At 36.8% G+C, this 26,841-nt stretch overlaps 2 protein-coding genes across 2 annotated transcripts in view; both read right to left on the bottom strand.

The window, feature by feature from the left end:
- The window catches only part of CPA6 (carboxypeptidase A6), a 267,113-nt gene that overhangs the window by 42,304 nt on the left and 197,968 nt on the right, over positions 1–26,841 (bottom strand). Inside the window, exons 7-8 of the mRNA XM_054692202.1 lie at positions 5,644–5,754; positions 5,072–5,162 (exon numbers count right to left, since the gene is read on the bottom strand). Coding sequence (XP_054548177.1) covers positions 5,072–5,162; positions 5,644–5,754 — 202 coding nt within the window. The remainder of the gene's footprint in view (positions 1–5,071; positions 5,163–5,643; positions 5,755–26,841) is intronic.
- On the bottom strand, positions 15,192–15,534 carry LOC119240873 (dynein light chain Tctex-type 3-like). Its single transcript, XM_037505656.1, has one exon. It carries the CDS (start codon positions 15,532–15,534, stop codon positions 15,226–15,228), a length of 309 nt encoding a protein of 102 aa, XP_037361553.1. The 3' UTR covers positions 15,192–15,225.

The raw sequence follows: 26,841 nt of genomic DNA, 5'->3' as shown, positions 1-26,841 counted from the left end.
TGTAATAATCTAGTCATATTCTTCCTGCTCTAACTTTTTCTTCTTTGACAATTCTAATTGATTGAGGGAATCTTCTGGAGGCATGTGTGGAAAAGACCTAAGTTCATACTGTTATTCTGTCTGACACTAGAGGGGATGGGAGGAGTGGCATCTAACACAAAAGCCAAAGCGACATAGAATGAGTGGATTTGTGATAGACTTCCTTTCTAAGGGGCTAATGTAAGACTTTACATTTCTTAAGTATCAACATATTTTTTAAAGATTTATTTATGCATATAAGAACTGGGGAACAGACCAGAGGTGGTGGTGGGGGTAGGAGGATTCACCAGAGACAGAGTGGGGAACAGAAGAGGCAGATTGACTGAAATACACTGCTGAGGGGAGCAGCGGGCAAGTCAAGAGAGTCTCCTGCACCATGTGGGTAGCAACCTGGCTGGGGATTGAACTTGTGCTGCAGTGGTTATGGATGGCTTCATAGGTTGCATCTTAATCTCCTGCACCACCAGAGAAGCCCAAGTATAAATATTTTGAAGTAGCTATGGGAGATCTCTGTACAAGGTCACCTTCCTAAAACCACATTTTAATAATACTTCTGTTGTAGAGCAACCCCGATACAAAACGGGGTGCCTGACTGTGGGTCCTCACTCGCGCGCTTAAAAGGACTTATCAATGCTCTACTGCAGGCACACGTGAAAGGTTCATAAAAGCTTTATTTACAAGGGAAGGGGAAATGAGGAAATGTACAGCTCTGGGAGAAAAGTGGGAGACAAAGTTTTAAATGAGTCCTACCCGATCCGCTGACCAGGAATCCCAAAATGGCGCTCTCAGAGTTGGCCGCCAGCCAGGAGCGGTGAAGCCAGGAGGCGAGTGATCGAGAGCCAGAGAGAGCCCAAGGCCCACGTGTTTGGTTTTTTATATCCAACCTGGCTGCCCAACTCCACCCTCAGGTCCCAGCCACCCTCCCTTGGTGGTGATGGGATTTGTCTTTCCCAGAGTCTTGATGGCTTTAGTCTGGAGTGGGGGTGGAGTCCACAAAGCCTGTATGGGATTAACTCAGGACATCATTTCCCCCTAACACTTCTTCCCCTCTCTGCTGCTGCCAAGTGTAATACTAGTGAAGGAAACCAGAATATGCCACTCCTAAATCTGCCTCTTTGATATACAATTTTTTTTTTTAACTAAAGGCAATTAAGCAGAAAATTCAGGAAAAACTCTCCCCCTTTTTGCCTAACTGCCTAACTACAGGATATAAATTCTTTTTTCACTGGAGCCAAATTTTTAACAGCCCGGAGATGGTACCAGAGGACTCTGCAAATAAAACATATTCATTATTTTCCTCCCATATATATTTACTTTCCCACAGTTTGTTGCCCCTTAAAACCTAAAACTGCTTTCCTTTATCCTGTCATTTCTCTTAAACTCATTGCTCTTCATTGAAGAGGCTACATAAGCCAGAGTTCTAACTACTTTCATCTACTTTTTCACTGAGGTTTCTCTCACATGTTCTTCCCTTGGATCTTCCTGGGTGCTGGACAGGCAATTAGTTGACACACAGGGCATTGTGGGTAACTAGCTTGCAATCCCAAAAGGCACCCTCTTCTCCCCTGCCTAGGCTCCTGGAGCTTCCCTGAGCTCTTAACCCACTGCATCTGGTGAGTGCCAGCTTCCTGAAAGTACACTGACTGCTGGGAGAGCAGGATGCTGATGCATCTGAGGCTGCTGGCAGATAGGTTGGAGGTCTGAGAGGCTCCTACCCTACTATAATGGGTTGAGTACATACCTCCTCAGAGATCACAGATTGCTGGGCAGGCAATGAACCCATGGCACTCAAACTGCTGGTATCTAGTTTGCTTGTTCCAATAAACACCAGCCCTTCTGGTGGCTGGGCCTGTTATCTGGCAGTCTAACTGCTGCAACTACTTATAATCTGCAACCTCCTATGGTACCTGCCTTTGGCCAAAGCATATAGAGCCCTCTGGCTACTCTGCTATTGCTGGAGCCTCAGGGGAAAGGCACTGCCAACAAAACCTGTTGATTATCAGAACTAGTTTGCAATTCAAAGGTCAAATGCAATTTAGGACTTCTGGGAATGGACCACTGGTGGAGAATTCTTTGATCTGCCTTGATCAGATGGTGACTTGCAGATCTCTCTTTCAGCTCAAGTTGCTGTAGCATTGAGGGAGTCTTGTGCCCTTGGCTCTCTACTGCAGCAACCTCTACAACCTCAACCTCTCCAGTCCATACCCTATATGTTGGTTCTTGGATTATCACCCTATGTTGGCTCTTGAGATCTAATCATACTGGTTGGTGATGGATTTCAACCAATCCAACAACAGAAAGCACAGCTTCTAAGATCAACATCCTAAATCAATAACTTGGGACCTAAAATTCTCATGTAACGCCATTACAGAACTGGGAAGAAGAAGCCTTACAATCCATGAAAGTAATTATAGAGCATCAAACAAAATGTGGAGACATAGGAATTCAGTCAGTGGGTAAAGAAAAAATAATGGGGGCAATTCCTGTACAACAGAATTAATCAAATTATCAGGAGAAGACTTTAGAGCAACAATCTGTGAAATGGCCCGTATCAAAAAAGACCAGAAGCAGCAAGTGTTGGTGAGGCTGTGGAGAGAAAGGAACCCTCTTACAGGGTCGGTATAGACAAGTCCAACCCCTGTGGAAAACAGTTTGGAGCTTTCTCAAAACCTTAAATTAGATTTATACTATCTAGTAGCACTTCTCCTAGTTATTCCGAAAGATTACAAAAGCACTAATTCAAAGGCTTACATGCACTTTTCATACTCATTGTTACACTTTTACAATAGTGAAGTTATGGAAACAACAGAAATCCCCAAGGACAGATGAATAGATAAAGATGATGTGTATACACACACAAAGGAATACTATTTATATTAAAATAAGATGAAACATTGCCATTTATAACAATATGGATAGAACTGGAGGGGATTTTGCTAAGTGAAATAAGTTAGAAGGAGAAAGACAAATATATAATTTCACTCATATGTGGAATATAAAGAAATGTATACAAAAATCAAACTAAAACACTTGCAATACTATTTTAGAACTGAACTTAACCAGAATGGAGCAATGGAGAGCACATGGGGGAGGGGGCCCAATGGTGTATGCAGAAAGTTATGGGGCTTTGGGGGTGGGCATGGTGTGCTAGCATTCATTTATAGAGATTTGAGCCTATACCCCTAAACAGATTGTTGTAAATCAATGTTCCTTCAATAAACTTAGTAAAAAATAAGTATAGCTTTTGTAAAAACATCACCATCCAGTGGAGAGTTTATTATTATCCATTAGCCAAAAGACAGGAGATGTGCATCAGTTAAATAAGTTGGTAAAAGTCAGAAGAAATAAAAGTGGTCAGTGAAAAAGTCATATTTAATCTCAGAATCACTGAAGAAAAGTCATATTGATGGAGGATAAGAATAGAAAAACTGGAAAGGAGACACAAGGTCAAGAACCTAACCACACAAGGTGGTAGGGGTAGAAGGGATTAGCATAATCCATGAACCCAGTTATAGAAACCAAGACCCTTAGGCATCAATGCACGGATCAGGAGGTGCAACACCCAGAAACTATCAGACTTCTATAGGGAGTGTCAATGGCACAAATCATCCACTGACAAAGATAAGCCCCTCCCTGAAGATGATAAAACCTAATGCAGCCCTCACAACGGGGCAGCACTCATCTGCCCACCTATGACTATGTGGGTGCTTCTTCTTACCAACTCTCTCCTCTGCAGGGCAGCAGCCTCCCTGCCTGCCCATGATCTGTACTTTTTGGGGACTTCTCCTCACTGACCTCCCTCAGTGGAGGCAGCGCTTCTCAAGGCCGCTCACCTGGAACCATGCAGGCCTCGCTCAGCAAACCTGTCCCTTTCCCTTTCCCTAATAAACCTGTTCTTTAAATATAACTAACATCTCTGTCTCATGGAGAAACCCGCCTGGGAAACTCTCCGCGTGCTGCTGTAATGGGAGCTCTGGTGAAATCTTTCCCAGAGCGAACCCAAGGACCCCGCACTAACTGTGAAACTACATCATTTTGGTTCCCAATGTGGGGTTTTTCTTGGCATCAGTAAGATTTCTCCAGTTTGTCTATCTTCATGCTCTTACAAGCTCTGTTTTTCTGAGGGGAGTTGGTGTTCGGTGACTGCTTGGGTGTCCTACACGGACTGAGGGACTCAGGCCCAGGCTACTCTTTGGTGGGCCCTACAACATGAGGGAATGGCTTCCAGTTGCCCTAGGCCCGATCAGGTGAGAGCCTCATGCCTCTCTCTTTAAAGTTCTTTTCAACTTTCCCTTATGGCACTTGTTGGCTATCACTATCGGGTCTCGTGCCGGTATTTAGCCTTAGATGTAGCCTGCTTTGTGCTACATTCCCAAGCAAACTGACATCAATATTAATATAGAATACTATTTTTTTTTCTTTTCATGTTGCCAAGGAAATAAATGGTGAAGGAATTATAATCCTACACTCTAATTAGATATACTGCCTGATTACAAGTGTAAATTAATATTTTCAGGAAAACAATTTGTTATCCTGAATTTGATGAAGTACAATTATTTCTAGTCAACTCTCATTATGGAATTGGTATGAATATGGACAATAAAAATCCATGCAATGACATTTATAGGGTGAAATTTTTGTGATACAGGTCAAAATAAAACCTTGAACTGTACATAAAATATAAGCCCTTAAAAAAAAACAGAAAACATTTAACCAGATTTATGCCACAAGCCACAGTTCCTTTTTTAGTTTTATGAATGACAAATATTCCTCAGTTTTCTGTTTTTTGCAGCTGTGTTTAAACTTTCAATTTTCAGAATTGGATTGACACATTTAAATCCCTGGTATTTATGCATTTTTTAAACCTCCTATCCGCTTGCAAATTATAGCCGCATTGTGCATATCTGGGGTTTTCTCATTAGGTTTGTACATATAGAAAAATATCAGTCTGACATTGGTGTCCTACTAGGTTCATCACTTCTCAGAGTGAAAGCTTGGGATCTGAATCCAAGTGAGTTAGTCCCCAACTTACCACACCATTTCACTTTCCAGTTACGATTGGCATCAACTCCCCGGCAGCGAAACCTTGAGTTCTTTGATCTTGTTTTTCTCCAAAATCGATCCTATGTGTCATAAACAATATGGGTGCAGAAAAATACATGAAGGATTATTCACATGCAGTTTAGTAGTTTCATCAGTGCATAAATCACTGATGAGAGGCGGGAGCTCTTCTAGAAATAAACACAACCAAGGATACATCCAATAGACACATCTCAGAACAGAGACCCAGGTTCACGCTCCAATTTCTGCTACACACTTGTCTTTTACCTTATCTTGGCTTCATTTCTTCATAGGTGAAATTGACCTGGGCTTGACTAGTGATTTTTCTGCATTTTATTTGGAGGGAGAAATCTTTATTTACATGCAGTGCTATGAAAGCTCACACATGTAAACAAAACCCAAAAGTTGCTATGATTTGGGGAGGAGTAGAGGGCTCTTTTGTGGCTCTGAAATGTCTAGATTGGCTGCCCACTGAGCTGCCTTCCTGTTCTATGGCTGTTTCCTAATTTATCCAGTCTCGATACGATAGAAAAAATGACTTACATTGGTCCAGCTGAAACGGTATCCATCAACGTTGAAAACAGGCATGATGTAGAAATACAAATGATTAAACATTTTCCTCATGGTTGGATCACTCTTATATGTTAGAAGCACCTAAAAACCAACATTTTCCTTACAAATTGATTCCAAAAACATATTTAGAAAGAAGTATTAAAAATTCTATTTGTGAGAAATACCAAATATGTTACATTAAAAAGTAACAAGCTAATAATTATATTTTTTGATGCTACATACTCTCTATTGAGATTTTTATCTAAAATTTTGTATTATTGGTAACATTTAACAAAGCTGGCAAAACATCCGTAGTTCAGATCTGGCTACATTTTAGGTTAATTAAGAAAGCAAGCACTTGATGTTCTTTGTATAATCAGGTTTCAGTTTTCTTTCAATTTTGGACCAAAAGACCTAAATATATCGATATATACTTACTTTGTAACTCAGGTTAGTTATGTAGTCACTTGTTTAGGTCTAATTGGTACTGTACTCAAGTCCTGGAACTTCCTGCCTGAACACCCATTTCTTCTTTCCTGACTTATCTAAAAACTTTAATGGCAATACAATATCACTATCATCTTTATTGTGGCACCATTGAAAACTTGGCTATTGTGATTTGGTTTTACCTCTATGGTGTCTGACCTCAAGTCCACCTATGTTTGGTCTCAAATAGAAAAGCATTGGATTTGCTAAGTGAAGAATACAGATATTTTGAAATATTTTTATTTAGTGGACTTTTTCAAAAATTCTTTTGATGTGTGGTTGTCTACTATGTGTAAATATCTTAGAGGGACACTTAGGAAACTTGTAACCATGGGTGCCTCCGGGGAGGGAGGGCTAGGGGAAAAATTACCTTTCATTTTATACTCATTTAGATTGTATGAGTTTTTAAACACGTTAAAAGCACAATTCAAAGTAAGGGAGTTCTTAAATTATGTATATACTGCCTTGGAAAATTTAATACTTAAATTTCAGTCTTATTTTGTATCTAATTAAGTAGGATTTCTGAGCACACACCATAAGCAGCATTCTGTGTTTTTACATGGTGTGAATTTTATTCATAGCAATCCAATGATAGAATTTATTATCAGAAACTATCACTACATTACTATTAATAGTAAAAATATGGAAGTATATGTAGGAGTAAACACCATTTTATTAAATATAATTTAATTATCTAAGGGAATAACACAAGTTGATAAACATTAATAGATTATCTTGTTCTTCTTTGTTTAAGGTTCAGTAATCATTTGCTGGCCAAATACACTTGAAGTCCTATTAGCTGCTGAATGCCTCAGACTAGAGGAAAATTCCTATTTTATGACCAATAGTAGATAATGTAGAATTTTGTTTTCTTTTAATAAATAGAGGTTCCCCAATATTTGGCGGAAGTCTTCTGTTAAGAATGGCAGAGACAGCTATGTGGCTAGCTACATCCCTACCTTAAGATAGGCAGCTTTTCATGATACTCTAGAGAATAAGAATGAATATATGGAAGGAAACAAAGCTGGGGTAGCATGGCAAGGGCAAGAGTGGGGGTAGGAACAAGAAGAGGCAGGAAAAAGTCATGGTAATTTTTCTCTTTCCCTTCCATGCATCAGGGACATAGCTCATTTGTCTCAGTCCAACTTGGGGAAGTCTCTCACCTTTTCCAAGCCTGGGTGATGTAGTACCTAAGTGCCAAACTATGTTTGAGATGTGAAGGGGAGCATTCTCATATCCTGCCTTCTCCTCTACAAAGCAAGTGATCATCATACTTATATATTTAAAAGAACAGTGTTAATTTCCTTTAAAAAATCACATTTAAAGCAAATAGAAAAAGTAAAGAATATTACATGTATTGCCTGCAAAGTATATCTTGCCATATATATCAAAATTTTTTTTAAATTGAAACATTATAAATAAAAATAAAACTTCCTTTTCAATACTCCCGGATCACATTTTTTCTCCTCCACCAAGGTGATCACTATTTCTGACATTATCATGCCCATGCATGATTTTCTTCTTTTTAAAAATATGGTGGTATAACACATAACATATTAGTTTCAGGTATATAATATAATGTTTCCATATTTGTGTAGATTGAGTAATAATCAACAAAATAAGTTTAGTTACCATACATCACCAATATAGTTCCATGTTTTTTTTTTTTTTTTTTGAGGGACTTTTAAAATTTGTTCTCATAGCAACTTTCGAATGTACGATACAATATTATTAACTATATCTACCATGCTGTATATTAAATCTCCATGACTTACTTTTTATAATAGCTGGAAATGTCTATTTTTTGATCCCCTTCATGTGTTTCACCAACACTCCACATCTCTCTCATCTGGCAACCTCCAATTTGTTCTGTGAGCTTGGCTTTGTTTTGTTTTTTAGATACCACATATAAATTTCCTGTCTTTCTTTGCTTGACTTGTTTCACTTAGTGAAACATGTTGTTGGAAGTTAAAATATTCCATTTTTTATGTAATAAATAGATAATCATATTATATATAATAAAAAGTTATTAATTATAATATGTTACATATAATTATATATAATTATTAATATAAATATATCATATTTATATGATCTCACACAAACTCATATGTGGTCTGTCTACCTACCTATCACGTATTTTTTTATTCACTCATCCATTGATGTTCACTTAGTTTGTTTCTATATGCTGGTTATTCTAAATAATGTTTCAATGAACACAGGAGTGCATATATCTTTTTAAATTACTGTTTTCCTTTTTTTTTTTGGATAAATACCCAGAAGTGAAATTGTTGGATCATATGATAGTTCTACTTTTAATTTTTTGAGGAATCTCTATAATTTTTCCCATAGTAGCTGCACTGATTTATATTCCCATTAATAGGGCCTAAGAGCTCCCTTTTCTTCATACCCTTGCCAATATAAAACATGGTTTTATATTTTGGTACATATATATGGTTTCACAAACAATATATAATATTGGTTGTATGTTTTGAGATACAAATCAAATCTATGCTGCTTTAATTTGCTTTTCCCCAGCCATTATGTTTTTGACAATAAATTGCAGATTTGTTCATCTTCACTGCTATTGGTATTCCATTACAGGTAAATTCCCAATATATCAATTCCTTATTTTGTTGATGGGCAGCTAGGTTGCTTTGGGTAGTTCACTGTTACACTTTTGCAATCAATATCCTATGCATATTTCTCCTACAATGTGCTTTTTCTCTTTAAATCAGTAAATACTCTTCAGATGCAGTGAGTGTTTCTATTTCTTTGTAACCTTACTAATCTTTGGAATTGTTAGGTCTTTAATTTTAAAAAGTTTGAAAGGATTAAAATTGTGTCTGTTGCTTTTCTTCACATTGCCCTGATTATAAATTACATTCAACATGTATATAATGATAAGCCATTCTATAAATTGCTCACTTGTATTTTTACACATTTTTCTATTATACTTTAACTTTAAATTCTGGATATAAATCCTATGTTGGGAGTATGCATCACAAACATCTACCTTCTTGTAGTTTATTGCTTCCTTTTTTCATCATATCCTTATTGAACATAAATTTTTAATTTTATCATTAATGTATAACTTTAAGAATCCACTTCTGCCTTAAAATCATATATTATTCTCTATTTTTCTTCAAAAGGTTGTCTTTCACATGTGGGCACTAAACCTCCTAGAAGTGACTTTTTTATATGATATAAGGTTGGGATTTGTTATTTTTCCATTATAGAAAACCAATTGCACCACTGTATTCATATGAATGGTTTGTCTTTTTCCCAATGAATTAGCATGCCACCTCTGTCAAACTTAAGTTTCCATTTGTGGAAAGTATAGTTTATACCCATATATTGAAGCATACCAGATTTTATGTTGAATCTATGGAATATGGTAGGATGTCTCCCTATGTTATTCTACTTCAAATCCTCTTGGCTATTTTTGACCCTTCTCTCTTCATGTTAATTTTGAAATCAAGGTTGAGCATGTTAAAGATATTTTTTTCTATATTAGGTTGTTGTTTATAATTTGGACATTAATGGATGTTGACTTTTTTAGCAAGTAATCTTTCATCAAGTGTTAACATAGGCATAGAGTTGTTACAATAAATTTCAAAAACAATTTTCTATTGTTAAATATCTTTGTTTTCCTAGGATAAACCCATCTGGTTATGATATGTTTTCTTAATATATTGACTGGATTCTATATTACTGTGTGAGATAGGCCTATAAATTCTTATTTTGTCCTTGCCTGGTTTTGACATCAGTTATACCCCTCTATTTGGGAAGTAAACCATATAGGCCTAGAGCAGAAATTAATTAAATATGAAACAAAGATACCATAGGGACTATATATCTTTACTTTCTGTTTCACTGATTTTTGCTCTGTTTCTTTTGTTGACTCTCTTCTTCCTATTTATTTCTTTAGTTGAAAGCTTATTATTTTGGGGATCTCACTCTTTCCTAGTACATTTATTAAAAACTATAAATTCCCTTTCAAAACTGCATTAGCTGTATTATATATGTTTTAATATATAATAGTTTTTTTTTTCATTCAGGTGTAAATATTGAAACATCTCCTTGATTCCTTTAAAGCATGAGTTACTTATAATTTTTATATGTTTTAAAGAACATGAGGTTTAGTTTTAAAGTTACATTTTTATAAATTCTATCAACTGCATTATAATCAGAGAATATGATCTATGTGACACAGATTCTTGGGTATTTATTAAACTTTGCTTGTGCCATCTAACATATACTCATTTTTGGGAAATGTTCCACTTTTGCTCAAAAAGAATATGCATTCTCTAATTATTGGGTATGGAGTCTATTTGTGTTTAGTACATTAAGTTTATTATGTTATATCTAGATTCTTACTAAAAATTTTGTATGTCTTCTTAATCATGTAGAATTGTGTTAAAAACCTTGTCATTATGGATATGTCAACTTTGTTTTCTGTATTTCAAGGCCATTGACAAATAGTAAATGAAATGAGGAAGCTGTTCACAAATATTCTATTCTGGAGTGGATTTAATTTCTAAGACTTGTCAGGACATGTTTTTTCTCTGACAAACAGGGTGTCATTGTATTACATATGCTGTATTTGTGATTTTTATAACTGTCTGAGAATTGTAGCCATTCTCCATCTGGTTACAACGTGATGGCTGTTAAATACTGAATAGAATAACTGAGAGATCTCCTTGCATGAGTGTTTTAAGTAATAGATCATTTCTTTTTTATAGCTTAGGTGGAGTTTCTAGAATAAAGATGACCATCTGATGTTTTACTTGCAGCTATTCTAACATGATAACTATACAGACCATAGGAGTGTGCTTTCCTTCTAATAGGTTGGATATTTTTAGTAATCAATTAATACCACCCATACAAACAGAAAAGGGGATGCCAACCCATCATGTTCCATCTGGGCTTCACAAGTTTAATTTCTTGACTACTGTTGTTGCTTATGAGGAAGATTGATGCATGTAGTCCAGCTCTGAAAGCCTGCAACAAAACAATGCACCACACGCCTCAGTGTGGCAGTCTTTCGGTACTACACTCACCTTCAATTCATTTTAACAATAAAGTTAAACCCACTAAAGTGGGTTTTGGTTTTAAATTAAAAGATATAGGTTTGAAAATTATCTTCGGCTAGGCAATACTATGTTTGGCAACAGTTTAGGGAATTTATGAATTTAATAATAGAGACAAAAAAAGAGAATCATTTGGTGTTCACCACCTACAAAGACTATTTTGGCTTCCAATTATGTATATACATGACCATATACCAGCTACCAGATTTCACCAAATAGACTTTGGTTACACTTGAAGAGAAATTTTACAAATATTTAAGTCTTTGTGTGGTGTGACAAAGTCCCTCCTTGTCACTGTTACTGGTTTTATTTGGCTGGATGTTTGCTTTATTAGTGCTCCAGGATGTTCTGGAATATTGATGACATTTTTTTCCCCCCCAGAATAGGTGTTACTGTTTTATTTTTTTAAAAAACCTTTAAATTTTCCATTATTTTTGTTTTCTTATTGAATCACTACAGAAGACCTAAAAATAATCACACATTCAATAAAGGGATGTTACAGCTGAGGTCAAAGGAAGGGGGCAGTCATAGATCTAACTGGCTAATATCCTCACCTAAACTAGAGTGGAGTAAAATTATTTAGGGTGGAAAAAGGTGGCAGCATCAAAGTGGGTAGACTCTCAACGCAAAATAGAGATTTAAAATTCTATACGAGGCGAGTTAAAGCTGGAGTGTTTTTAGGGAAACTAGAAAAGGAAGCTTAATCAATAAAGATATTTGAGAAGTTTGTTATATACAAGATGGTAATTAAATGTTTGAAAGTAATAAGCAGAAGTTCTGTGAATGAAGGGTGGAGAATTGGAAAATAATATGCTAATCTTGTAAAACCTAATTATTTCTAAACACAGTCAACTTACCCATAGAACAGAACCACTCAGAGATTGATTACTCTAACAGTAGGTGAAGATTGAAAAATGTTCTCTATTAATTTATATTTTCCAGTGAGTTATAAATATTTGAAATGCTTTGTGTTACCATGAAGAATATATTAGTTGCTTGTCCACTTTACTTTTTCCCAACATCACTTCACATTTTTGGAACTTTTATATTGACATAGCCTAATAACAATCGTTGGTCACCTTTACATGATCAACAGAACAGACCAGGAACAACTTTGTACCATTATTAAAATCTATTGTATAAGAATATTTATCTACCACAAAGAAAGTACAGGAGTCATCCTTTGTAACAGGGGTGACTTTCTATTGTAACCAGGATGGGCCAGAAAGAATGAAGTTTCACATTATATAGAGCACAGAGAAGAGTGAGGCTTACCTGGGAGAGCTAAGGAAGCTTTCATTCTCTCTCTCTCTCTCTCCCTCCCTCCCTCCCTCCCTCCCTCCCTCCCTCCCTCCTCTCCTCTCCTCCTCTCCCCCTGTTTCTTTCTCTCCCCCTCACTCACCGTACCTACTTCCCTCCTTCTGTTTCCCTCCTCACCTCATTGCCTTTCTATAACAGGATTACATTATATCTACCTGTATTTTATATGTCTTCAAAGCCTGGAAGTACCTTCCATTTCAGACTAATTTAGTTCCAATTTACTTGCAGGGCATCATTTCATAAATCCTTGCTTTATATTTGGTCTGTCACTGAATTAAATAGAATTCAAGTTCTGATACTCAAATGCCAATAGGAATACAAGATTTAAGCAAAAAGGTGTTTAATTTGAGATAAATTACTCATTTTTGCTGGGTGAAATTTATTTTTAATAAAGATTTGGTTCAAAAGAGGGAAGGAAACACAATGGATGATGGTGGTGGATTATGGATGATTTGATGGTGGGTGCACTATAGTGGTGATACCTCATGGGGGGTATCCAAATATTTTGTCAATTAAAAATAAAAAAGGGAATGAATAAAAATGTTTGGTTTAGTTTTAGTATAGAAAATTTGGAAAATTCAGAAAAACATGAAAAACACCATTTAGTATATTTCTCAGAAAAATGTTTTACAACATTGAAATTATAATGTTTATATTAGGTTTTATTTATTTTCACAGCACAAGAAGATAATCTTTATTATAGTTTAATTAGGAACAGAGCAGATAGCAAGTTCATGAGGTATTTTTTATTTTTATTCTTTTAAATTCAGGCTTCCATGACAATAATCAAAAGCGAGCCTTAACTGAACAGATATTTTGATCACTATTATAATATTCAAGGGCACAAAAGCCATCAGCATAAGGTAATAGAAAGGTAATGACTATGAGTATTTGTGATGTGACAAAAACGGAGATCACTGTGTTAACTCACTCTATCCTGGTATTCCTTGAGATTCTATTCAAACACAGAACAATTATTGTTACTCAGCAAAATATCAAACAAACATAGTACTCCTACCAGAATACTATCTCATTGTCAATACCAATCTTTTTTTTCCCCCCAAACATCAAAGATTCATGGTTCTACTCCAACTTGACTTTGCTTTCCAGGTTACATAGCAGGTTGACTTTGCATTTAGTGCCCAGCTTTGCACCCTACTTTCATCTTTTATTTCTTAATAAATTTAACTACATTTCATTAGCCCTGAGATAGTCAGTAACCTGCTTGTGATTGTACACTTTTCATTTATACTTATTCCACTCAATTTGAACCCCACATAAGTATTTAAAATTGTTTGCGGACGGTTGTAACTAAAGCAATGACAAAATTTATATTTGTAGAGTTAGGCTGCTAAGAAGGCCCTTAACTAAAAGTTGCATGTTTTTATGTATTTTCTACTTGCTAGGAGCAATTCTTAAAATTACACCTATAATTCTCTGTCAATAGTAAGTGCTTTTTCTTTTGCTCACTTCTACTTGGACACATTCACTTTTTGCTTCCCCTGTAAAGCACCATTTTTTTTCCTTCTTCCTGAAACATAAATGTTAGTTATCCAGCCGAACAGGTGCCAAAAAAAGCTTAGACTCTGAACAGCAGATTGATAACTATAAAAATGCCTAGCAGAGAAAGATGCTGAAACTGAATATATAGTCCTTTTACATGGAATGAGTGAATTGTAAGGTTGCTATTAGAATTGTGCATTTTCATCACATGTTAAAACTAATTTTGTTGAACTAGGGAATCCAGGTTACCAGATATAACTCCCCCCTCATATGTAAATCCAAGAACTTGAAATTTAAAAGATGGATTGAACTATTCTCAGGAAAGTAAACAAGTTAATAAAAATCGCTGCTATGGTATTAGTTGATAGAAAAAAAACAGAATTACTTTCCACTAAATCATATGTCCAACCAAATGAGGAGAAAAAGTAACAGAATGTTAGCTAATACAATTTTCTCCATATTTCTCCTTGCAGTTTTTTGTTCATACATTTATATTTATATTTATTAATGTGTCTAGCTGAACAAGAATTTTATTATCTAAAGAAATCTCCTCATCTCCTTAAGTATATATGGTTAGGGAAAAGCTGGTCTAAATATGAGACTGTATTTTCAGATCATATTTGTATTTCTGTATTTTTTTTTTTTTAAAAGATTATTTATACAAGCACTGGGTACAGTCAGAAGCGTGGGAGGGTGAGAGAATTCACCAGAGCCAGAGGGGAGAGCAGAGCAGGCAGACTGATGAAGTACACTGCTGAGGGGAGCAGTGGGCGGCAGGAGAGGTCTGCGCACCATGTGGGACCCTCGCCCGGCATCCGGGAATCGAACCGGCGCTGCAGAGGCTGCGGGCAGCTTCGCAGCCCATTGCTCAACTGCTGCGCCACCAGGGAAGCCCTATTTGTTTTTTTGCTAACACTAAATGTCTCCTGTTTAAGTGATGCTGTGTTGGATATGAGATAATCGGCCAATTTACTGATATTGCTTGCTTGTAATGATCAATTTCTGATGATAGCTTTGAAATATTCAGCACACCTGTCATCTAACATATTAATAAATAGCTATTACTCTTTTTAGAATGGATCAACAATAAATTCTTCAGTTAATTGCTTCGACTGAACACTTTTACTAAATTACAGAACAATAATGATGGCGAAAACATTGATGACCCAGTTCATGTTTGGTTTTCCCAACTCACAGTACAGGTTCCATCAGAGCTGGTATCCCAGAAACGTGAGCGGGCCATGTGGAAGCCATATCTACTCCTCTGGGCCACAGGACAGGTCACAATATATTTATAAGCTTTCCCCAACTTAACCAAATGCACTAGGGATTGATCCACTATGCTTGGGGTCCATTGGTTAATGTTGATCTGATTGTATTCTTCACCACCCAAGATGCCATCTATACACTCTTTAACAATATTGTGGGCTTCATCAGCATTAAAGCCAACCCTGTCGTAGTGGCGGTGTTTCTCCTCCATGGTGGTGCTGACTGTCCCTAGTTTTTATTTTATTTTTTTAAAGATTTATTTATTTTTATACAAGAACCGGCGTACAGGCCAGGTGCGTGGGAAGGTGAGAGGATTCACCAGAGACAGAGTGGGGAACAGAACAGGCAGAATGACCAAAGACACTGCTGAGGGGAGCAGCAGGCGAGATAGGAGAGGTCTGCCGCGTCATGTGGGATTCTCGCCGGCTGGCCAGGATCAAACCCATGTTGCAGAGGCTGCAGACAGATTCACAGCGCTGCGCTCTACCGCCTGCGCCACCGGGGAGGCCCCCTAGTTTTTATTTTTTGACATGGCAATAGGTATGAACAGTTTCCCACATCACTAAGTACTTCTCTAAAACTTTTTTTATGAAGTCAGGACTACCAGTCATTTCCTTTATGCCTTTCTCCTTTGCTTTGATGCTTGGATACATCTTTCTCACTTGGAAATCAAATATTTCTCCAAGTGATTTTCTTTACATTTTTTTATTTCAGTAATATTGCACTATAAAATTATATTAGTTTCAAGTGTGTATCAGTCAAGCGCATAAGTAAATGTCTGTATATTTACATTCAGTTCATGACTAAAAGTCCAATTCTATTGTTCACCATGAACAACTTACCCACTCCGTTTCGTCCTTCCCTCTGATAATCACCAATTGGTCTTAGAGTCAAAAACTTCATTTTTGTTTTATTTAGTTCATTTGTTTATTTTGTTTCTTTATGTACTACATGAATGAAATAATGATTTTCTCTCTCTGACTTATATCACCAAGCATAATACTCTAGGCCCATCTGTGCTGTTGCAAATGGCAGGACTTCATCCTTTTAAAAAATGCTGACTTGGCCTCCCTGGTAGCACAGAAGGTTGGGACACAGCCTGTGAAGCTGTCTGTAGCCGCTGCAGCACGAGTTTGATCCATGACCGGGGAGATGCCCATGTGGCGCAGCAGACCTCTCCTGACTCGCCCGCTGCTCCCCTCAGCAGTGTACTTCGGTCAGTCTGCCTGTACTGTTCCCCACTCTGTCTCTGGTGAATCCTCTCACCACCACCCCCACCCCGCCCCTCTGGCCTGTGCTCCAGTTCTTGTATACATAAATGGTTAAATCTTAAAAAAGAAATTCTGACTGGCATCCCTTGTGTATCTATACAACATCTTTATCCAATCATCTGTCACTGAGCACTTAGGTTGTTTCCAGCTTTTGGCTATTGTAAAGCTGCAGTGAACATGGGAGTGCACATATATCTTCAAATTAGTGTTTATGTATTGTTCAGATAAATACCCCTAAGTAGGATAACTGGAGCATATAGCCTTTCTATTTTTTTAACCATTTTTTTTTAAGATTTATTTTTATACAAGAGCTGGGGTATAGGCCAGAGGTGCAGGAGGGTAAGAGAATTCACCAGATACAGAGCTGGGAGCAGAACAGGCAGACGGACCAAAAGCACTGCAGAGGGGAGCAGTGGGCAAGACAGGAGAGGTCTGCCATGCCATGTGGGTTTCTCCCTGGTTGGCCAGGAATCGAACTGTGCTGCAGAGGCTGTGGACAGCTTCACAGTGCTGCGCTCAACTTGCTGCACCACTGGGGAGGCCTGCATTTCTATTTTTGATTTTGAGGAATCTCCATACTGCTTTCCATAATGGCCATACCAATTTACATTCCTACAATTAGTATAAGAGTTCTTGTTTTCCCACATCCTTTCCAACACTTGTTTCTTGTCTTTTGAGAATAGTCATTCTCATTGACATGAGGTGATACTTCATTTTTTAAAAAAGATTTATTTATGCATACAAGCTGGGGTATAGACCAGAGGTGGGGGCTGTAAGAGCATTTACCAGAGACAGAGTGGGGAGCAGAAATACACTGCTGAGGGGAGCAGTGGGTGAGACAGGACAGGTCTGTGTGCTGTGTGGGTCAGCTTCCTGGCAGGTGATCAAAATTGTGGTTCACTGGCTGCCAATAGCTTCATAGTGCTGAGATTTAACCCCTTGCACCACCAGGGAGGCCCCAATATCTCATTGTTTTGATTTGCATGTCCCTAATAAGAGATGATGTACATCTTTACATGTGCCTAGCAGCCATCTGTTTGTTGTGTTTGGAGATGTGTCTATTCATATTTTCTGCTCATACTTTAATTATTGAGTTATAAGTTCTTTGTATTTTTTGGATGTTAACCCCTTTTCTAATGTGTGATGTGCAAATATCTTTTCCCATTCAGTAGGACATCTTTTCATTTTTAAGATAGTTTCTTGAGGTGTGCAGAAGCTTTTCAGTTGATGTGGTCCCATTTGTTTATTTTCACTTTTGTTTCCCTTGCTAATGGTGTCAATCCCTATAGACATCTCTAAGGCTGATGTTGAGAAAGTATCACCTAAGTTTTCTTCTATAAATTTTGTGATTTTGGTCTTGCATGCAAGTCTTTAATCCATTTTTAATTAGATTTTTAAAAAAGATTTATTTATGCATACAAGAACTTTGGCATAGGCAAGAGGTACAGGGGATGAGAGGATTCACCAGAGACAGAGTGGGGAACAGAACAAGCTGGTCTACTGAAATACACTGTTGAGGGGAACAGGTCTGCTGCACCATGTGGGTAGCTCCATGGCTGGCCAGGGATCAAACTCATGCTGCAGAGGCTGCAGACAGCTTTACAGTGCTGTGCTTAACCCCTTGCGCCACCAGAGAGGCTCAGTTTTAAATTAGTTTTTGTGTATGGTGTTAGACAGTGGTCTAGTTTCATTCATTTGCATGTGGCTGTCTGTTTCCTCAACACCATTTATTGAGATCCTTTCCTTACTCCATTGTATGCTCTTGGCCCTTTTGCCATAAATTAGATATTTATGTAGTCTGGGTTTATTTCTGAGCTCTGGGTTTCTGTTTCATTGCTTTGTATGTTTTTCTTCCAATACCAAGCTATTTTGATTACTATCACTTTTTAGTAGTTTGAAGTTTAGGAGGCTGGCACTTCCTTTTTTTTTAATTTCAGGGTGGTTTTTGCTATTTAGGGTCTTTTGCAGTTCTCCCCCCACCCTTATGCCCATTTCTATGACTTTTTGGTACAATTTCTGTGAAGAATGCCATTGGGATTTTGGGAGGGATTGGATTTAATCTGTACATTATTTTAGGTAACATTATTTAAAAAGTGTTATTTCTTAAAATCCATGAGCCTGGAATAATTTTTTTCCCATTTTTTGTGTGTTCTATTTCAACATTGTCTTATAGTTTTCAATGTACACTGAATTATTTTCAAAATATTCTATTTAGGAAGATTCTGGTTAAATTTGCCCAGCAATTTAGGACTATTTAGGCAATAATTAAGTGCTATACATAAATCTGTACCAGTTATCACCAACCATGGCTTGATATACTCAAGCTGGGAGATTGATAATTTAAAATTCTTTAAAGTGAACCAAGCTCAAATTGTGTCATTCAGTTGGAGAGGATCCTGAGAAGTGAGGCAAATGCTATTCCATCTGCATTGACAAGAAAGAATTAAGTGGTCTTTCCACAATTAAAATGTGAGCTGCTGCTGTAACTTACATGGCTACTCTGTATATCAATATCACTTCCCCAAACTTGTGCCAGAACTTCACTGATGAACTGTTCAATATTTCATTTCTGCTCTTATCTCTACTTAGCAGATTAAGTAATACCAACCAACAAGAAGAGTACTTAGAAACAACTTTGTTATGATGGGCAGAAATCACTGGAATTTATTCCTGGAGATTTGCTGTCCAAATTAAGCACGTGAATCATGTATTCATTCATTTTGGCTGCTTACTCAATAGTTTTTACTTTTCATTAGTGATTATTTCATTATTTTGTATCATAAAATCAGGTTGAATGAGAGCAGAGTATTTGATGTACCACCTCTACTTCCCCTTCCCCCCTTACCTCCTTATTATGCACATTATATTATATACTATATTATGCCTTATATAGTACCTGCTAAGAAGTTATCAATAAGTCAATATTACTTATTGAAAAAATTAATGCATTTCTCCTGCTTAATCTGGTGGTGGTTTGGCTTATTTTCTTCAAACTAATGATATTGTCAACACATCAACTGATGCTCCTCCAATTTCATTGACATCATCATTCTCCTGGGTAAAGAGCATACAATAGAGCAAGGAATGTCTTTAATAAACCTTGTTTGGAAAACTGAACATCTGTATGCAAAAGAATGAATAAAGGATTACATTTTATTTAACTATTCATCAGTTGATAGGCATTTGGGTTGTTTCTACATTTTATTATTATTTTAATTTTTTTATTTTTTAAAATATTTATTTATTTATTTATACAAGCACAGGGGTACAGTCAGAAGCACGGGAGGGTGAGAGAATTCGCCAGAGTGGAGAGCAGAACAGACAGACTGACGAAGTACACTGCTGAGGGGAGCTGCGGGCACGGCAGGAGAGGTCTGCGCGCCATGTGGGACCCTCGCCCTGTGGCCGGGGATAGAACCAGTGCTGCAGAGGCTGCGGGCAGCTTTACAGCCCAGCGCTCAACCACTGCACCACCAGGGAGGCCCATTTCTACATTTGAGATTAGTATGAATATGCTGCTGTGTACATTCACATACATGTTTCTGTGTGATATATTATTTTTAATTCTCTTGCTTATAAAGACAAGACTGGAATTTGTGGGTCACATAGTAACTCACATATTTAACTTTTTGAGGAATTAATAAAATGTTCTTAATCTGATTGTTATCTTGATAGTTCTTTTGCTTTTTAGTTTTTAAGTACATTACTTCTAAGCTTTCTGAATATTACTTTTCACAATCTCTACTTTTTGTCTATTTTCTTTGTTTCCCCTGCCCTTTATTCACCCTCAGGTTTAAAATCATTTATTTACCTGTAAATAACTGTTCACTGTTGCAGAAAGATAAGGTCTAACATCTATATATTTATCTGTTTCCTTCTCCTTATATATTCTAGTTTTCTTTTTTTGATGAATTTAGAGTCTGTATCATACCTCTTGGCCTATGATAAGGTTAAGTCTACTTTATCACCAGAAGGTAGTGTTTCCTAAAGCTCTTTTTTGGTTTCATGGTGAAGGGGCATGTATAGTACATATTTCAACAGTAAGACCATGTGATTACTTTACTCGTTCCCTCTTGCCCAAAAAGCCCCACTATGCCACAGTAATGACTTTGTTAACCTACTATAAACAAGCAATTACCAAGAGAATTATTTTGCAATCCAAGTGCACCTCCACTTGTTTTCTTATTTTGCTTATAATATATAAAACTGTGTGATATGAATCCTAGGAAAAAGAGCGGTGGCAAGTATTGCAACCAGAAAAGTAATGACCGCATTTTTCAACATAATTAAATGGTTTTAAAATAAAGGATAAAAATCCTTCATCTTCCATATAGTGCACTTAAAGTCTACCAATCAGCAGTTACATTTTCATATAATGCCAATTAATAGTTATATATTGAAACAATGAATTCATTTATACAATCCAAAAAGCCAGAATAATCAAGGATACCTTATGTGTCATTTAAGCCAGGTAGCTTGCTTCTGTACCACTGTTTTCTGGTCTTTGTGTTTCCAAAATAAAAAACAAAGGACATTCATGGAAGCACCCACTAACTTGGAGTGGGGACCAGAAGTGGAAGTGGTGCCCAGCACAAGGCATAGGTTAGTCAAGCTGGCAGAAAACAAGAGGAACTAGTGGAGCCAAAGCTATGGCTCCACTCATGGCTTACCATGGCATTTAGTCAGGGGCAGGTGGTGATGATTATATAGCAGGGAAGAGAGAGCAAGGATGAAATTGCCTCTGATTCTCTAGGCAAGAGAATGAAACCCAGGAATATGGAGACCTGGTTATTAATTTTATACTACATTTTTTATTTTGAAATAAATGAAGCTTTGCATGTAATAATGAGAATTAATACAGAGAAAATACACTATAAGACCATATTACCCTATAACCTTATAAAATGTTACCACTGGGAGAAAATGGTTTACCTTCTTTCCCCCAGTGGTAACATCTTAAAAGACCATAGTGTAATAAGGGTATTGACATTAATACTGTTAAGATAGTTTCCTCCCTACAAGTTTCCCTTGTGTTATCCTTTTATAGTCACGTGGACTTTATTCTCACTTCTATCTCTCCTTAACTCCAAAAAAACCACTAATCTGTTCTCCATTGCTATAATTTTTATGATTGACTTTACCCATTTTTTTATTTCTATCAAGGTAGCATTGGTTTATAGTACCATACATGATCCAGAGGTTTAGGATTATACCTCTTTGGATGTATATAACCACATCATACCCACCACCAAGGCACCCATAATCCACCAATGTCTACTGGGCCTCCTCCACACCCTACTCTCCAACCTCCCCCCTTCTCTATAGCCTCAATTCTACACATAGACTTCTAGGGGTTGTTAATGGTTAGTTTCTGTCAGTTCCTTTGTTTTGTTTTTCTGTATTCCACATACAAGGAAGGCCATTTGATATTTGTCTTTTTCCTTCTAGTTTATTTCACTTAGTATAATCTCCTCCAGTTCCATCCATGTTGTTGCAAATGGCATCTTTTATCGTTTGTTTTATAATAGTAGTATTTCATTGTGTATATACAGTACATCTTCCTAACCCACTCACTTATCCTCGGGCACTTAGGCTGTTTCCATAACTTGGCTACTGCAAACAGTGCTGCAGTGAACACAGGAGTGCATATATCCTTTTGAATTAGTGTTAATACTTTCTTTGGGTAGATACCTAGAAGTGGAATTGCTAGATCTTATATTAAATCTATTTTAGAATTTTGGAAAACTTCCATATTTTTCTCCATTGAGGCTGGATCAGTCTATATTTCCACAACAGTGTATGAGGGTTCACTAGCACTTGATAATTCTGGACTTTTTGATGTGGGCCTTTCTCATGTATGTGTGATAGTATCTCACTGTGGTTTTTATTTAAGCTTCCCACATGGTAAGTGATATTTCATGTGCCTTTGGATCATCTGTATGTTTCTTTGGAGAAGTGTCTATTTAGCTTTATTATCCATTTTTGACTGAGTTTTGTTTTGTTGAATCCTGTAGATCTTGGTTATCAGTACTTTGTCAGATGCTTGGCATGAAAATATTTCCTCCCATTCAGAAGGGTTCTTTTTGTTTAAATGAGTTTCTTTCTTTCTTTTTTTAAATATTTATTTATTTATTTATTTATACAAGCATTGGGTACAGGCAGAAACGCGGGAGGGTGAGAGAATTCACCAGAGTGGAGAGCAGAGCAGGCAGAAGGACCGAGGCACACTGCTGAGGGGAGCAGAGGGCGCAGGAGAGGTCTGCGTGCCATGTGGGACCCTCCTCCGGTGGTGGGGGAGCAGCTGGGGATCGAACCAGCGCTGCAGAGGCTGCGGGCAGTTTTGCAACCCAGCGCTCAACCGCTGCGCCCCTGGGAGGCCCCTAAATGACAGTTTCTTTTACTGTGCAGGTTATCCTTGTAGCAAATCTAACAGGAAAATCTTTCAGCTTTTCACAATTAAGTGTGATGTTAGCTATGGGCTTGTCATATGTGGCCTTTGTTGTACCAAGGCATGTTCTTCCTGTGCTTATTTTTGAGGGTTTTTTCATAAATGAATGTTGAATCTTATCAAATGCTTTCTCTACATCTACTGATATAGTCTCTGATTTTTATCTTTCCTTTTGTTGATGTGGTGAATTACATTCATCGATTTTCAGATATTGAACCATCCTGTGTCCCAGCAATATATTTCATTGGTCATAATGTATGATCATTTTATAATAGTGAATAATTTGGTTAGCTAAGATTTTGTTCAGGATTTTTGCATTTATCTCCATCAAGGGTATTAGTCTGTAATTATTTTTTTTTTGTGTGTGTGTGTGATGACTTTGCCTGCTTTTGGTATCAGAGTAACATTGGCCTTGTAAAATGTGTTTAGATGCATTGCCTCTCTCTCAATTTTTGGACAGACCCTGAGAAGTATAGTTCATCTTTGGAGTATGGTTGAACTGATTAGGAAAGCTGTCTGGTCCTCACCTTTTGGTTTTCAGCAGATTTTTGGTTACTATTTCAATTTTCTTATTGGTCTATTCAGGTTTTCTATTTCTTTGTTAGTTTTGGACGATTGTGTATTTCTAAGAATTTGTCCCTTTTTCTTAGGTTATTCAACTTACTACAAGTCTAGTGTACACAAACCATTTCAACTTCTGTTTGGGAAGGCCTTTCTTCCTTATATCAAAAGGAGAGTCTTGCAGGATATAATCTTGGGTGGAAAATTATATCTTTAAGTATTTTAAATATGTCATTGTCTCCTTGCCCATGTTTCCTCAGAGAAGACTGATGTAAACTTGATGGGAGTACCTCTATAGGTTACCTGCTTTTTCCCCTGTGGCCATTTTTTTTCTTTGTCATGAACTCTTGGTGGTTTCATGACTATGTGTCTTTCTGTATCACACTGCATTTAATTAACCAGCTGTTCTTTTAGCTTCATGGATTTGTATATATTGTTCCTTCCCCAGGTTTGGGAAGTTTTTCTCTATTATTTCTTTGAATAAATTGTCTCTTCCTTTCTGTCTCCTCTCCTTTATCTTTATGTTGCCTTCCTAATGTAGTCAGATAGTTCCTGAAGTGTTTTCATTTTTTTCTTTGTATTTTTCTCCTTTCACCTCAGATTTTTGTGCATTTTTATCTTCGAGGTCACTGATTTGATTCACCATTTGGTCTATTCTGTTTTCATAGCTTTCCGCAGAATTAAAAAAACCCTCCTCTATTGATCTTTTTATATCCTGTAACTCCCTTAATTTTCTTATTTCAATCTTAAGTTTCTACTTTTTGTTGATTTTATTTCTCATGACAATCTTTTTTTTTTTTTAAATTTTGTATGTCTTTGATTAGTTTTTCAGAGTTCTCTTACATCGTTTTGACTTGCTTTTTTGCCTTTTCTTCCATTTCTTTTGATATTTATCATGGCAGTTTTGAACTCTGTATCTGATAGAAGATAAAATCTCCCATGTCTTTGTGGTTGGATTATGGAGAGTTGTTCTTTCCTTCTGTCATATTCCCTTGAGTTCCCAAGTTGCCATATGCATGGTTTCTTGTTGGCCCACGTCGCTGTCTCAGATCTTAGTGATTTAAACTACTTCTACTTTTCCTGTGGTATGCTGTGGTTTTTGTGATTTCAGATGTTTGGGCTTTCTGAGCTCTGTATGTTATGAGACCTGATTTTGCAGCTGATGAATTAGGTGGGGTAGGGACTTGGATGGGTCAAGTTGCTGCTCTGAATGCGCTGAGGAATGGGTTTGTTCATTTTTATGGCAGCACTAAAAGTCTTCCTCTGTGGGCTTCTAAACCTGAGACTATGCTGCCTCTGTGCATTCTCAATAAACTTCACAATGTCAGTACCAGTGCTGAGGGATGGGACAGGAGCATAACCCAGCACAATATCACTATTTCTTTTAGTGGGGACCTGGCACACCGGGAGTACCCCAGCTCCTCTACATGTATTTCCTCTCAAATATTTATGTCCACAACCATATGCTCTTCCCTCCCTAAGGCTGACAGCAAATTGGCACCAGTTACTGATATGTATGGCAGCCGCCCACCCCCAAATATCGCCTTAAGGCTTCTCTTTCCACCCACCTCTTGTTCACTGAAGCATGAATCTGTTTGCCCCTTCTGGTGTAGCCTGTCTGGTCTCTGATGTCCACAAGGTGTTCCAGTTTTACTCCAAGTCACAGGACTCTCTGGGTGTAGTACTCCACTGGTGAACCTAGATGATCCTCTGGGGAGTGAAGCAAGGAACCTCATCTAACCTACATTTCTATGATTTTATTGCACTAAGAATACTCTATAAGTGAAATCATGCAGTATGCATCTACTTTGAATTGGTTTTTCATTAAGCATATTTTCTGGAGAATCATTCAGGTTGTTGTATGTTTCCATTGCTTATTCCTTTTTATTGCTGAGATGTTTTTCATGGTATGTATGTACTATAGTTGTTTGTCTTTCAGCCATTCAAGGATATCTGGATTGTTTCCAGTTTTTGGCCAATAAAACTGCTATAAACAATCACGTATAGGTTTTTGAGCAAACGTATTTTTCTCACATAAATGCCAAGAGTAAAATTACTGTGTCGTATGGCATTTGTGTATCTAGTTTTATTATTTTTCTGTGGGAAAATTATTGCTTTTTAATGAGAATACATCTGAAATATTTTTGTCATTGTATTTTTTATTGAGGAAACTAGTTTAATTTTTATTGATTTCCATTGGTTTACAACACTGTATGATTCGGAGGTATAGGGTCAGACCTCTTCAGGTGTTACCATACTACACCCACCATGAAAGAAACTGGTAATTATTTTCAAGTTATTTGAACATTTTGTCATGTATAAATAATCCAGTTTTTCTATATCCTCCCAACATTTGGTGGTGGTGTCTATTTACTAGAAAGGCTAAAGTTAATCATTTATATAGACATTTTCTAATTGGATTGCCTGCTTTTTATTGTCAAGTTTTAGTATATATACTGCAAATATTAGTCCTTTATCAGATATGTGATATGCATATGTTCTCCCATTTGTCTTTGGGTCTTTTTTTTCCTTATGGAAGTTTAATTGTTACAGCTTCATTTGTTGAAAAGTCATTCTTTCCTCCTGGAATTGATTTCACATCTTTGCAAAAATTAAGGGACTTATTTTTATAGGTCTGTTTCTGGTCCTATAGTCTGTTCCATTTATCTCCATCTATCCTTTTACCAACATCATACAATTTTGATTACTACAGCTATATGTCTTGAAACGACGTAGCATTCCTTTTCAAAATAGTTTTAGCTCATCTAGTTCCTTTCTCTTTCCATGTAAATTTTACAATAATCATATATACACTACAAAAAGTCTTTCTGGGATCTGTGTATCAGTTTGGGGAAAATGATAACTTTAATGACTCTTCCAATGAATACTATTATGTCTAAAATTTATTTACATTTTCTTGAACTTTTTTACCAGTGTTTTATAGTTTTCAGTATATGAGCCCTATATTTTGTTAGATTAACTTCTAAGTATTCATCTTGTTAATTGTAAATGGCATTTTAAGTTTGACTGTCCATGTGGTCACTGCTAATCTATAGAAATACTGTTGATTTCTGTATGTTTGCCTTATGGCCTTGGTGAACCAACATACACATTATGTACATTCTGTATAGACTATCATGTCCTCTACAGGTAAAAAATTTATTCTTTCTAATTTGTATGCCTTGTCTTTTCTTGCCTGTTGTATTGACTAGAACTCCAGATTTATGCTAATTAAAAA

Source organism: Talpa occidentalis, unplaced genomic scaffold (genome assembly GCF_014898055.3).
Source record: "Talpa occidentalis isolate TD23 unplaced genomic scaffold, MPIMG_talOcc4v2.1, whole genome shotgun sequence".
Classification (NCBI taxonomy): Eukaryota; Metazoa; Chordata; class Mammalia; order Eulipotyphla; family Talpidae; genus Talpa; species Talpa occidentalis.
Note: the sequence above shows the minus strand (reverse complement) of the source record. Positions and strands in the feature narration are given on the sequence as shown.

Coding starts and splice junctions, on each gene's coding strand:
- LOC119240873 (XM_037505656.1), bottom strand. CDS start 15,534: ATGGAGGAGAAACACCGCCACTACGACAGGGTTGGCTTTAATGCTGAT.